Below are 14,335 nucleotides of genomic sequence, written 5' to 3' on the forward strand. Positions count from 1 at the left end.
AATGTCGCGAGATGGCTGTCTCGTAGGTGTGGTGAGATTAATCCCTGTCTCGTCCAGTTCCTTTCGGGACAGGGGTGTTTCAGGGAGTATCTCCACCGGATCAAGCGTGCGCCGTCGCCGGACTGCCCGACCTGTGTCGGGGTCGTTGAGTCTCCGGAGCATGTCCTGTTCGTCTGCCCTAGGTTTGAAGAGGCCAGGGCAGAGATGGACGCCGCACTAGGAGGAGGGGTCAGGGTTGAAAACGTGGTGCAGCGGATGTGTGAGAGCAGGGAGGCCTTCAACTCCATTAGCAACTGCGTCGGCCGCATAACGGAGAGACTACGCGTAGAATGGCGGGAGTTCCAGCGGTCTCAGGCCGCTGGCAGGGACCAGCAACAAGTGCAGGGGTAAAAGGAAAACAAGCGGATGTTCCTCGGACACCCGCCTGGGCTAACCGGCGACCCGCGCCGACCTTGAGACCCACCGTGGCTGGGGAAAAGCCTGCGCCTTGGCGCAACGTTTAGATGCTTAGGCATGGTCCGTCGTACGTTTGGAAGGAACGCTTTTAGGAGTAGCGAGAAAGTAAGGTGGTTTGAACAACGTTACTCCAAAATATAGTCGTTTCAGACCTTTGTTTTCGCGGTGCAAGTGCTTCGGCACTGCCACCCTCGCTGCGAGTCATCTCGAAAGAGGCATACAGCAGCAGGGTGGTAACGGAAAACCAAGCTAGTGGTTTAGTGGGTGAGAGTCCCACACTGTTCCCGAGGGGCTTCCTCAGGTTCGTACATTAGTATTCCACCTAGTTTGTTAAACGGAAGAAAAAAAAAATGCAGCTCGCTACGTTTCCCAAAACCAACGTTTTTAATGTCGGTGCCCATCGTACCGTAAAAATTACTTTTGGCAAAAAAGTATCACTTTTTGAACTTCAAAAATCTGCCAAAAATCGAAAAATAGGGATATCAACAAAACCTCTCCGGGTCTACTTGATAAACTTATAATCATTCTAACGAATATCGATTAGTATATTTCAGATGACCCGTCATGTCGTTACGATGGGCAACGTAAACAGTACCCTTTTCGTCGACACGCCTAACAAAATTTGATGCCACAGATTAATTTTTCAATAAATGTTGCTCAGAACAATATCAAAAATTTTTCAAAAGTTGTAGATTAATATGCCATATACTTGAAAAAATAAAGTTGAATGGTTACGTCAGAAAAAATTTTCAAAAACGGGCCTTTTTTGGACCGAAAATACCGAAGCCACCCCTTAAGCCATGGGTTGAGCCTTAACATGGGTTGACGGCAGCAAACGCATTATTAAGTGCCAAGATATGTTTATTGAAAGCCAATATTCGCCCAGGAATAGACCATGTAGTTCAATGTTGCGACAGTAAAATGAGTAAACTGTACTAAGGCTAGCCACATTTGAGGTCGCTATAGCGGTCTGCGAATAAAAGTGGAATGATGTAAATTGGACAACATTTGCAAAATTGCGTTGGTTACTGTCAATCATCCGCTGATTCGCTAAATGGCCAACAGCCAATAGGGTTGATATTCGGAGCCTTTTTAATTGAATATCAATCATCTATCTCTCCCGCACCATCTCGCTTGTCGAATTATGCGTCATAAAGGCAAACTGAGCATTAAGCGAACGGTCTGAACCGAAAACCAATCTGACAAACGAATCCGCAGTGGAGGTGACTGTGCATCACAAAAGAGTGAGACGAAAGTGTGGCGCAACATGGGGGTAAAAACATTTAGGCATTTTTTTGATTGATGCTTAAATCCCTATTGAAGAATAGGGATTGCTATCGTTCGGCTCGTTAATTTGAGGCTGGGGTAATATAGCCGACTCAGTTGTCGGACACAAATGAGAACAGCAGGGCAGGAGGGGAACAGCAGAAAATAGAATCCTACTTCAGAAACAAGTTAAGTATAATTTGTTTGAATTTATTTTCAGGAGGGCAAGGTCTAGGGCGTACGTATTTATTTTGTTTTTGCACAAAATAACACGAATGAAATACTTTAATCTTTCAGGAATAATGTGAGTTATTTGAAGCGATGCTGCCCAAGCTTCAGCATTTTGAATACGGCACGACATGGTTGACAGTGAAGCATTAGGGAAAATTGTGTTTAAGTGTTACTATTTATTCAATAACATTAAAGTGTCCAGAAAAAAACATGTTCCAAGAAGAATTAAAATATGTTCAGTGAATGTTCAAAGGGGGGGCCCGTTATCATAATGCGTCCAGGGTCTCTGGAAGATTAAAGGCGGCACTGTGTGCGCGTCACTTTAATCTCCAGCATGCCATCGACTCCGTTAATGTTTTATTCAAAATTATGGATAAAACGAGGAAAGGAGAAAAGATGCTGAGACACAGAGGACAGCAAAACCGAGCAGAAAAAAAGAGCAATAGTATTCAACGCTGTAAAAAAGAGTCACCTTGAGCACTTGAGCAGCACCGATTCTCACTCGTTTAGTTGCCGCCCAGCAGTAACCGAGTATGGCCGATGTAAGCAAGAGGCTTTTTACGTGCAGACACGTCTGGTACAAATAGCCAGGATTACCTTTCACCTTTTGGCCGTATTATTTTACTTTGTGGTTACCTCGAAAACCCTGGGGGTTGTTAGTAGTGTGTGCGGAGGCACTAGATAGCAAGGCGTGATAAAGGCGTTTTGCTATGCTATCGCAATAATCGAATCGCAAAATTTAGCGAGGCAAACCCCCCATCATGCCATTTTCCGACAACATCATACAAATCGAATTGCTGCTCGGCCAGCGTATGACCGATCGTCGAAAAGTGGTGATATTTGGAATGGCCCAGGTCCAGTTAATTAGCGGGGGGAGGTAGCACCGCCCAGTTTACTGAATTCAAATAATTATGGGCACGAGTGCGATTTGGCGTGTTCTTGACGAAATATCAACTTCTCATGTCTTTGATCGTAAATCGGCCTTATTTCACGCAAAACATGGTGCAACTTGATTATTTGCTGGTGTCTTGACAGTTTTACAAGACTACAACAGCTCATAATAGACGACACTCGTCTGATCCCACCAAATTCACAGCATTGTCTTGCGTTCAAAGCGATTTGGTCTTGCGGTAGAGGTTCTAGATGCTCAAAATGTATTCACTTTTCATCACCAGTCACCTCAAGAAGCTGGAACGACTTCGTTTTTTGCCTTTAAGAGTGTTTCTACACACAGCCAAAATTTTCGCGCGCAATCCTTATAGGCTGCTAGAGCAAGCTATAAAAATCCTTAGCATCCTATATGGATTTGCGCGCGAAAATTTTGGCAGCGAAAATTTTGGCTGTGTGTAGAAACACTCTTAGACCGTTTCTACACTGCGCCAAAATTTTCGCTGCCAAAACGAAACTTATTGGATTCCCATAGGAATCTTGTATATTCCCATAGGAATTCTATGGGCGAAAATTCAGCGAAAATTTTGGCGCAGTGTAGAAACGGTCTTAAGCAAGAAAAAATCAGGTGTCGTATAAACACAAAAAACGGTATGGCAGTCGATGAAAGCTCAATTTGGTCCAAAAGACCATCTACAGCTGTATAAGCAAATAGCAGTTTTAAGGTTATACACCTGGTAGATATGGGTTTTGTGCCTATTGGCATTCCCGAAGGAATCCCGTTCGTGATTCTTGGGATAGGATACGGTTAAGCGATCTGGGAGAGGTGAATGGACTAAACCAGAGGACGGAAAAATAGATAAGACGAAAAAAATAATAATCATAAAACCATTTTATAAAAATCCAATCGAACAAATACACTACCCTTCGGCGCCTTGGCCGTTTTTGTTGCTTTTGTTGCGATGTATTTGGCTGGTGGCGGATTAAACGAGGTTGAGTTGGTGTGATTGATTCAGTGGAAGAAGGATCGAAGCACACACAAGGGCAGTAAGCATGTTTGCACATGTGTGTATGTGCAGAGTGTGGTGAACGGTTGCTTCTCTCACCCTTTCAATCATCTCCAGACAAACGCAACCACCAAGCTGATTGACAAACAACGAAGCATCGCTCAAACTAGGGACCGTACAGGGACGAGCTCGAGATCGAGGATTCTACGGCTACAATAGCCCTCTAGCAGCATTGGGCGGCGAGAGTAGAGTGGATGCTTTAATTCTCTCCTTCGGTAAAATCTGTTAAATTCATTGGCGGTGCAACCATCTCCGGCACCTTTTATCAAGTCTATTCAGTATTTTTTCCCCTCGGATCCGGATGTCTTACATGTCGCTCGATAACAACAGTGGAACAATAAACCGTCCTGATATTGATTTAGAACGATCATTCGCAGATTCGTAGACCACCCCTTTTACCTAACTGTTATTTTAACCCTCATCGGTCGCTCCAGAATTGCATCGAATTGCATCGAATTCCATCCTTTGCAAAAAAATCCAAAACAAAAACTAACCACTTCTGAAATTCTTTATTTATTCATTGAAATGTTCTTTATTGAAAAAAAAATTACTGCGTGTCAAAAATTCTAAAATTTGTGTTATTAAACCGGCAAATAGAAAATCATGTTTTTTGAGAAAAATACGAAAAACCGCGAGAAAGCACGTTTTTCTCATTTTTTATGGCACATCTCTTGCAAATATCATATCGATGGTCATGTGATGGTCGCATGTTACAATCTTATCGCATATTCCTTTCGTCAAATCCAAAACAGCAAGTCCCAAGTTGCTTTTGGGAACGGTGTATCGATCATGACTATTATAAATTTGTGTATTGAATTTTGAAACACATGAACCCAAAAATATTAGGTGTACAAAATGAAACATGCCGTTTTTCTACAGGCGGCGCTAGTCATTAATTTACCGTTAATTAAGCAATAAAAATTTGCCCAACGCTGATAATTATCGGTTAGCTACCTGTCAAACACTCCACAAAATATCGCTCAGTTATTTTCACTCTGCTTTGTGGTATTGATCTGCGAACATGTCGAAATTCGAGCCGAGTAAGAGCCATTTGCGGGAAGTGTTGATTTTTGCGATTCATACGGAACAAAAAGCACCCGAAGCACATCGAATGATAGTGGAAGTGTATGGGGAAACTTGTATCATTGAAAAAAACGTGTCGGGAGTGGTTTCTAAAGTTTAAAAATGGTGAATATGACGTGCAAGACGAAGATCGTCCCGGACCCATGAAAAATTCCGAAGATACAGAATTGAAGGCTTCAGATAAAAAAAAAAACATTACCAGATTCCTTTATTGGACGCAACTAATACGTCTGAGTCGAGAATTGCAGGAAAAACGGCCGCAATATTCGGAAAACACGATAAGGTCTTATTCTCCTTTTTTTTGCCTAGGTTGTAAAAACATACCTGAAAACACTTGTATGGGACATCCTACCCTCCCCGGATTACTCTCTGGATATCGCCCCTTCTGAATTATAGTTGCTCCGATTGATGCCGCACGAGCTGGCTGAACAGCACGGCCGTTTTTTCGAAGAAACCAAAAATTGGATCGATTCATGGATCGCGTCAAATGAAGATCAATTTTTATGATAGGGTATCCAAAAGCGGCTCAAAGATGGGAAAGAATTGTGGCTAACAATGGAAATTATTTTGAAGAATGAGTTTGCAAAGACTTTTTAACAATAAAGCCTCAGATCATGGAAAAATACGGCAAGTTTCATTTTGTACACCTAATACTATGCAATATTTGGCAGGTTTTGATGGATTATTTTGACGGAACGGAGATCACCCTCGAAATAGAACCAACTTTCCATCGACTGTTACATTTTTTCCTGGTTTGTAGATAGTGTTCAAATTATTATTGCATCTATAGAACACATTTCTGATCGGTCAGAATTTATCACGAATCCATCGTTCCTCTAGATCATCATATCGGATGCAACCATTAATTCGCTAGTAGGTTTATAACGGCACGGTCGCTCTAAATATTGCTCGATCAGATTTAAATTTGAGTAAAACGTTCACCATACCGGACAAAAGAAGTTTTTTAATTGAAATCATATTTTCAGAGCTTCAAAAATGATTTTTTGGCTAAATACATATGACGGATGTATGTGTATGCGTACGCATACACTAGAACCGATTCGTAACTATTTCTTCTCAGACAGTTTCTACACACAGCCAAAATTTGGCGGCTAAAGTCAAAATTGTCGGCAAAAGTCAAAAACTCCATATAAAAAAAATAATGGTGTGTGTAGGGTCGCTTGAAAAGAAGAACTTCAGAAAAACTACAGAATCATCGCGAAATAACTTTAACACACCTGCAAACAGCTTTTTTTAAAATATAATATGCTTTAAGCTGATCGGCAGACACATAATGCTGCTCTCCAGTGTACGCCGTACCGTAGATGTAAATTTGTCTCCATCTGCCATTATTTTTTCCAAAATGTTGGAAAAATGAAGTTCTCTTTTTTTGACTTTAGCCGCCAAATTTTGGCTGTGTGTAGAAACTGTCTCAGGTGATACTACACATGCCTAAATTTTTTTAGTGATGTTTTTCTATTCTATGAGGAAAATAAATCTTTTTTTCGGAGAAATTCAGACCATTTCATCGAGCCGTTTTTGAACAATTTGATATTTTCCAACCAAATTGAATGCGCGCGCATACAAAGAACCGACGAGGGTTAAAGAATGGGCGCAGAAAAGTGACATAAAATGTTGTATCTCCTTACTCACCTTCTCTACGTCGGACTCATTGAATTGTAGGTGTTTGCTGCGTGAGTTATGATACTCTGGAGAAAGATATTGCAGTAGCTCTTCTGCCACATTCTGGTCTGTTCCGGAAGACGACGAAGGTGCGTGATATGCAGGGAAGATGCTGAAGACGACACGACCCCGCGAGCTGAGTTGCAGGCTTGTCGGAGTGATTAGTGGTTGCACCTTCGCGATCGATGGTGCATCTGGAAGCGAGCATGAGAAAGTAGAACATTGATTCGTTAGACGTAATTTTCACTGCATAATTGCTCGGTGCAGTCATAAAGCAGTAGTGGCGTGCATAACGGCAAATAATAATGGATTGGGTATCGATTGTATTTTGTGAGCTTCTTAGTTCTATAACTAAACAGTTGTTCGATTCGGTAATTAATTGCTGTCATGGTGATTGAATCGTGAAAGACAGAAAAAGAGAGAGGGAGAGAGAGTGGCGTTGTGTGCGACAAACACCTTCGCATAGGCAGAAAACAGGGCGTAGATAAACCTCCGCTAGTACTGTGAAACGCTGTGAGTAAGTCGTTGCAGCGTAACGCCGAGTCAAACGCATGGATGTGCCTTCAACGTAAATTAATTGAATTAATTAATTAGCTACCGTGCAGCGGTAGCAGTCGGACCCATCAATACAAGTTAGTACCGTATTGATTTTCGGTCATCCTTTTCACTGCCACTGATACTATAAGAAGCTTTGGCCGGAAAAGAGAGTTCTATTCACCCAGAAGAGCAGCGTAGGAAGCGGACATTAAAGATAGCGCAAAGATTTGCTTATTAAACTAGCGTTTGCTTGATTGATTGCAAGAATTGGTTAGCTCCGAATACGACCATGGAGTTGCTATTGTGTGGCTACTAAGCAAACTGAAAACTTGAAGCTGATGGCCATAATCTTTACTTACATTTAATCATTTCATCCTTTTTTCACTGTGTCTAGTAAATAAAAAGAATTGCGATTGTTTTTAAGGTTCCTGCATTATTCTTCTAAATTAATTTCGTCGCATTCAAAGTAATCCCCCTTGATGCAATGCACTTTTGCCAACGGATTTTCCAGTTTTCAAAACACTTGAAAAACTCGACTTTAGGCATAGCTTTCAGTTACTCTTTCGCAGCGGTTTGAATCGGTTCTATCGTTTCAAAACGGTGTCGCCGGAGGAGTTTTTTTTAGCTTTTTTAATAGCTGTGTAGCTTACACGGCGATGGATTTGGAACGGTATGGATGCAACGGAACGGTATCAATGCCAGTCGCTGGTACCGACGATACCAGTCAAGATCTGACGCGTTTGAGGCCCAAAACATTTGTCAAAATGTAATTGTCGAACCATCTGGAAATGCCAATGTCATCAGTAAGGGGTCTTGCTGTCAATTGACGGTTTTTCAACAAGACATTTTTGATTTGTGGGACGTGAGCTTCGCCAATTGACGATGATGGTCGCCTAGACGTTCTTCGCCTTCAACTCGTTCCTGACCTACATGGAACTCTTTTGACCACTTGTAATCATTTTTATTTAACTTTGCGGAGTTACCAAAGCCTTTTTGCATCAGTCTTTACGTATCCGTAAATCAAATTTTATAAAAATTCTTTGTTCCAAAATTTTCGTCACAGCGAAAAACGAAAAATTCACAAACAGTAGCTAAAAAAAACCCTATCTCAAAAACCAATCAATATTTTGATGTAAAAGTTGTCATGGCTTTCAATCACAGTGCTGAAAATCTACTTAAAATACGTAATTGGCGATATTCCATTACACGAGCATTCTGAATCAATGACGGACGAGCCGTATGTTTGATCATTTCAGCTATCTATACTAAAAACTACCAAGCTTTTGAGTTCACTAGGGATAGTAAACAATTTCCTAGCAATTGCAAGAGCCTTTGTGCTGGCATTATCGTGATGTATACGTGCGTTCTGGCACGATAAAACCACAGGCGTTTGGGTTTAGTATTCAAACCATCGTTCCTTTAAATAACCGCAACACAACATGGCAAACGCAAAACGCACAATCCGCCCAACCACAATAAGGGGTTCAGAGGTGATTATTGTGTGATCAGTCTCACAATCCTTTTCGAATTCATTATGTCTTTCGTCGCGCTTGTGTAATCGGTAGTAGTGCTCCGAACGAGGTAGAATGTGGTGATTATAATTCGGAAGACTTTAGGATCCTTCTTCCTCGCCTCCACCCTTCCAGCTTTTGCTCGCGGATGAGGCTCCATTTTCTAGTCCCCTGGAATCCATGCATCTGGTACAGGAGGCAGCAGAGGAGACTCAAATGGTAATTCACCACACGCATCAGAAAATAATGATGTTGATAACGATCATGGGTCGATGATTACATCAATGTGCCAAAAGACAGTGACAGGTGCCGTTTATTATTATACCGTTACCAAAGCGAGCGATAAATGGTGAAAAAATCATTGGGTTCTTCCATGATTGAACGAGTATAGCTGACAGTGATGGTTGCTGGGCTTTACGTGAGTCGTCGTCAACTAACTGAGTTGACAGCTGAGTCGCGGCAGAGTTATTTTTTCTTCTGATTTGCAAAATCCCACAGAGAGCTAGAGAGAAAGCATCATCATGGTACAGTGTTGTTTTTTGGGCCCAAATAAAATAGGCCCCTGAATGCAAGGCCTCAATCCCTTTGGACTCTCTCTGGCGAATGGGATTCACTACAAAACTTGATCCAACAGACACCGGGTGGCATGCTAGTTCGCATAAATCGTGCATCACAACACTGTTTACTCACGATGGTGTTTGTGCGTGCGATTACTTGATGTTTGCAAACGGGGGTACATCGATCGCATCGGACCTACGACGACTATTGACATTGTTTGAAGATCTTAGAGGATAACCGACACAGCGGCCGGCCGTGCTGATGAACGTGCTTCTAAATAGCCTTGGTGATTAACAAATGCGAACATCTCAGAGTAGCAGCACAGCAACGTAAATGGTACCACCATCGGCGGCGGGCTCGAAGCACCAGATTTCACATTTGAAGGTGTCGCATGTAGTCGCAATGGTGGCCCAGTGGCAATTGTACCTACCATAACAACATTAATCTTAAAACCCATTCGGGCACTATTATGTAGCACGAAGCGAGTTCACTCACCGCTCGCCTCGCCGCTCGCTTCGACTTTCGAGCGCGCCTAAAAACCGTATTATACAGGACGAGTGAGGTGCATGCAATAACCCAAACAATTCAAACAATTCAAAACAATTTTTAACAGAGTTCCTGATTTTGACCCGAGTTCAATCCGGGTTCAAATTTCATTCCCTCTTGGTTTCAATAAAATCCTTGCTAAAATTGCATTTAAGTGCTTAAAAATGAAGCAGTAACAAATACATAATTATCATAAGGGGTAAAAGTGAATTATTTGAATGAAATTACAAACTTTTGGCCTGCTTCAAATCAAAACAAACTCGACCAAAGTTCTGACTATTGCCTTTGCGACCTAGACAGCGACGAGCACGCTCGTCTCGCGCTCGTCTACTGTGATGCACAAGTTTGCATCGACGAGCGTACTCGTCGAAAAACTACTCGCCTCGTGCTACATAATAGTGCCCTTAATCTTATAATTTGAGGTGACTAAAATAAAACTACAGCAATGATTGGTGCTGTGGTATCAGCTGCTAAAACGATTCACATCAGCGAGGCCGATAGAGGCACCTGGTAATTGACAAAAAAAAACAATGCGCAACACGCACAAAGATCAACATGAAATGCAAAGCACCAAGTCAGTTGCACCAGTCTAGTTTTTTTTTAATCGCTTAGCACCGAGTGCGTAACATTTCAAGCTGATAAAATGCAAAGATTTCATTTAGGGCCGAGCTGCTAAAAAGCAACGCGGGACCGCTAGCAGATGCAATCAGGAGTGTATGCTGGCGCAGGATAGAATGAACGAATGAAGGGAAGAGGGTCTACTACTACTACTACTACTACTACTACTACTACTACTACTACTACTACTACTACTCACCACCAAGGAAGAGATCCTGGAGTGCTTGCACCGACTGGCAGAGGAGGGCCCAGCCCTCGCTTTCGCTTGGTCGCCTCAGCGCAACCACGTTGGTCAGCGACACCGCGCTCCCATTGGTCGGTGTTGGTGTTCGCGGAGGCTCGGTGTAAGCACCGGACGGTACAGGTTGATAGTGGGGCTTTGATGGTACAGTTGATCGTTGGCTTTGTGGGTGGATGGCGATTAGATTGTTTGCTCGAAGCATGTGGCGCATGTCACTGAAAGTATCACTTCTGCTTTGCTGCTGCTGCTGCTGTTGTTCCACGATTCGCGATTGGTGCGGTTCTTCTTCGTCATTCTGGCAAGTGCTGACGGTATCACTGGCACCACCACTCTCAGTCACTTGCCATACTGATGGCTGATAATGTTCTTGCTGTTGCGGTTGCTGCTGAGTGTAACGCTGTTGCTTACGAGCATGATTTGGATTGTTCTCGTTCATCGGCAGCCCCCCATCGCGGATTTCCACCGGTAGTGGCCGCCCATAGTGTTGTTGATCGTAGTGGTGGTGAGAGAGCAGCTGCTGTTGTTGCTGCTGGTACTTCCGATGAGTGTGGTACGACGTGGTGGGTAGGGTGGTCTCGCTAGTGCCCATCTGAGCGCCTGCATTCATCTCTAGCACGTCGCTACTACGCAACGGCTGTCGCGGTTGCTGCTGTTGTTTTTGTGATTTTTGATGATACTGTTGCTGTTGTTGCAGAAGCTGATGAAGCTGATGATGATGATGATGTTGCTGCTGCTGGTGCTGTTGCTCTCTTATCGGATGATGATGGTTTGATGTTGCTGCTACCTGCTGCTGGTGATGTCCCGGTTGCAGCTGCTGTTGGTGCTGTTGGTTCTGGTGCGGTTGTTGGTGTTCGTTATTGTCCTGGTTGCACGGAACACTACAAATGTTGCTGTTATACTTATACTGAAGATAAGGCCCCCGCGGTAAAGTATTGTTCGTGTAGGCACCGTATGTTGGTGGCGCCAAAGTTGTTGTTGCTGTTGCTGTTGCTGCTGGTACTAGTTGCACCATTGCCTGGACGCCCTCGTCCGCGGACTCCTTGCTGCTTAGGCATCGGCTTGCTGCCGGCTTCGTTTCTGGCATTGTCGTTCGATTCGGATTGATGCTTGAGATGATTTTGGCCAACATCTTCCGCACGTTTCACAGGCGACGGGGGGGGGGGGGGGGGGATGGGTCGGTTGTAATTTGTTCCCTAGCTTCGCATTGCCAGAAGTAAGCGATTCAAACACCAGACCAGACTGCACTGGCGATGAGTCCGGAATGTTCCTCTGCTCCCTCCTATTACTCCGCTACTGTGTCTGCTGACTGGCTAATAGGGGTGACGATTGGGTACTGGTAGGAATCGGGAATAACTGCGGCACTCTTCGGCTCTGCTGACTACAACGAAGACGATGATGATGATGGATGTTGCAAAAACGGCGAATTTTGAGTGTGCTTTCTACTGGAGTATTTAAAGAGAGAGAGAGAGAGATAGAGAGAGAAAAAAAGAGAAACAGAAAAAGATGGTAAGCAAATGGAGAAATGCGAGCAATTGTATTGTGCATGTACACAAACATTAAACACAAATCAACTGGGCAACTGGATCGAATATTACGCTGGTAGGATTGAAACTGGTGTTCCAGTAAACTCAGGCATAGCTTCAAGACACGTGTTTTTGTGTTTTTCAAATCGGATACAAATTTGTTCCGATCCGACTGTATATTGGGAGGCGGCAAGCAACGGCAAAGGTTGGAAGCGTAATGATATGTTATGTTATGTTTATTGGTATACTTCTCGTGTCCACTTCTTGCGGGCCGTTGGCCTTTGTGGGCACAATTTAATATTAATAGGGATCTTACGCGTAATAATAATTCACAATAATAAACATTACACGCATGGACGAACTCGAAGAGCCCGTCCGTCTTGATACACATCGGGTCGTTGAAATCTTTGGTCGCTCTAATGACGAGGCCTAGCATTTTATTGGCTTTTGAGATCATGTGTTCGCCATGAGCTTTGAAGGTGAGGGTCGAATTAATCCAAACTCCAAGATCCTTTACGGAATCGGCTCTTACTAGTGGCTTGTTATCAAGGCAGTACGCAAATTGGATCGGATCTGCTCTAGTTGTTAGCGTCATCACTCTGCACTTCTCAATGCAGAGAGATAAGCAATTTCTGCAACACCAGGTGTGAAAATTGTGAAGCTCGCGTTGAAGTAAGTGGCAGTCGTCGTCGCATTTGATTTCGGTGAACAACCTGGTGTCGTCCGCGTAAAGTAGGATTCGCAATGTACTCAAGATGCTCGTTATATCATTAATATAGATTACAAACAGCAACGGACCAAGATGATAATCACGTGTATCATCACTACCGCCGCTCCAGCATGCATGCCTAACCAGCCCCGCGGTCCACAAATGTGTTGGCTGCATGCTCCAGCAGCAGCAGCAGCAGCAGCAACAGCCCCCAGTCGGTTGTTGGCAGACCCAGGAGTAATGGTTAGTCAGTCTACTCGACTGGGGAAGGTCGGTGTGCTGGGTTTTGAGCGCTTGACGCTGCGTGGTGGCAAAGCTATCCGTTTAGATAAATATCATCTCATCTTGAACCGTATTGGGACGCCGGATGCCTTTCTTATCCGCAATTGCTTTCGTCTCTCGGTAGTGCCATAAATGCTAGGACTGGTTGCTCTGATTTCCTAGCTCTTCCAAGATATATTGTTGGATAAAGATAGATGCAAACTCGCAAGCAATAGGCTAGAGTTAAGGTCGGGATGCCAATAGTCTCGCCGGTGCTATGTTTTTCAAACTTTCTGCTGGGCACATACTTTGTGTTTAATAGTTATAATACTTTATTTGAAAGTGTTCGCCGTAAATAGCACGTGTAACGATTTCCAATATCTTCAGCGTCCAAAATAGAAACATCCGGTTTGTAGTTATATCTGTTCCAAAAACGACATCAAAAAAGATCGAAACATCGAAAATAGACCTCATCAGAAAGAAGATTGCCCTGCGTGTAATTACACGCCGTACGGTCAAAGGTCTGCATCACCACCATGCAATCGATCGAATGCAATTTAGTTGCTAAAAACAAAACTAAAGCAAAAAAAAAACAATACACAAAGTTGCTACGATGAATCTAAGTGTGCTCCAACCAACGCTTTGTGCCAATCCTGTTCGCTCCTGACCGATGGATCAAGGCTTTGCGAGCGGAGCGTGCGAGTGTACAGTGGTAGACATTCGTTTAGCCGAACTAAGTTTTTTCGAGATTTTTCTCAAACTAGCCATCCGTTTCCCATTTTGATTAATAGCAACGGTTTATTATACCGTTCTTTAGCACATGTATTAACAAAAAACGATAAGGTTGTTTTTTCGAGAAAATATAAGGAAAATATGAAAATTTCACATAGACATTCGTTTAGCCGAACTGCTTGAAAATATTTTTTTTTCAATATTTTGTTTGAAACAATATGCAAGTTGGTATTTTTTATTATTGCCTCCATTTCTAACAAATCCAAAACTATAATTTGCCATGGGTTCCGATAAGATTTATTGGGCTTCCTATCAATTTTTCGTCTAACAGTCGTCAATGGCTCAACATAAATTCGAAATATTTTGAATTTGCCGAGCTTTTGCAAAAACGAATACAAATAACAAACACAAAAGTTTTTTTAGGT

General features: G+C 43.0%; 1 protein-coding gene across 4 annotated transcripts in view; it reads right to left on the reverse strand.

Annotated features, from left to right (window-relative positions):
- LOC126579900 (uncharacterized) overlaps positions 1–14,335 on the reverse strand; it is a 109,113-nt gene that overhangs the window by 25,378 nt on the left and 69,400 nt on the right. For 3 of the 4 annotated variants that reach the window (XM_050243615.1, XM_050243616.1, XM_050243613.1), the window contains exons 2-3: positions 10,644–12,124; positions 6,645–6,868 (exon numbers count right to left, since the gene is read on the reverse strand). In XM_050243615.1, coding sequence (XP_050099572.1) covers positions 6,645–6,868; positions 10,644–11,814 — 1,395 coding nt within the window. In that variant the 5' untranslated portion in view covers positions 11,815–12,124. Of the gene's footprint in view, positions 1–6,644; positions 6,869–10,643; positions 12,128–14,335 lie in introns of all 4 variants that reach the window. The other variant, XM_050243614.1, reaches the window with a different exon arrangement.

Source organism: Anopheles aquasalis, chromosome Y (assembly GCF_943734665.1).
Source record: "Anopheles aquasalis chromosome Y, idAnoAquaMG_Q_19, whole genome shotgun sequence".
Lineage (NCBI taxonomy): Eukaryota > Metazoa > Arthropoda > Insecta > Diptera > Culicidae > Anopheles > Anopheles aquasalis.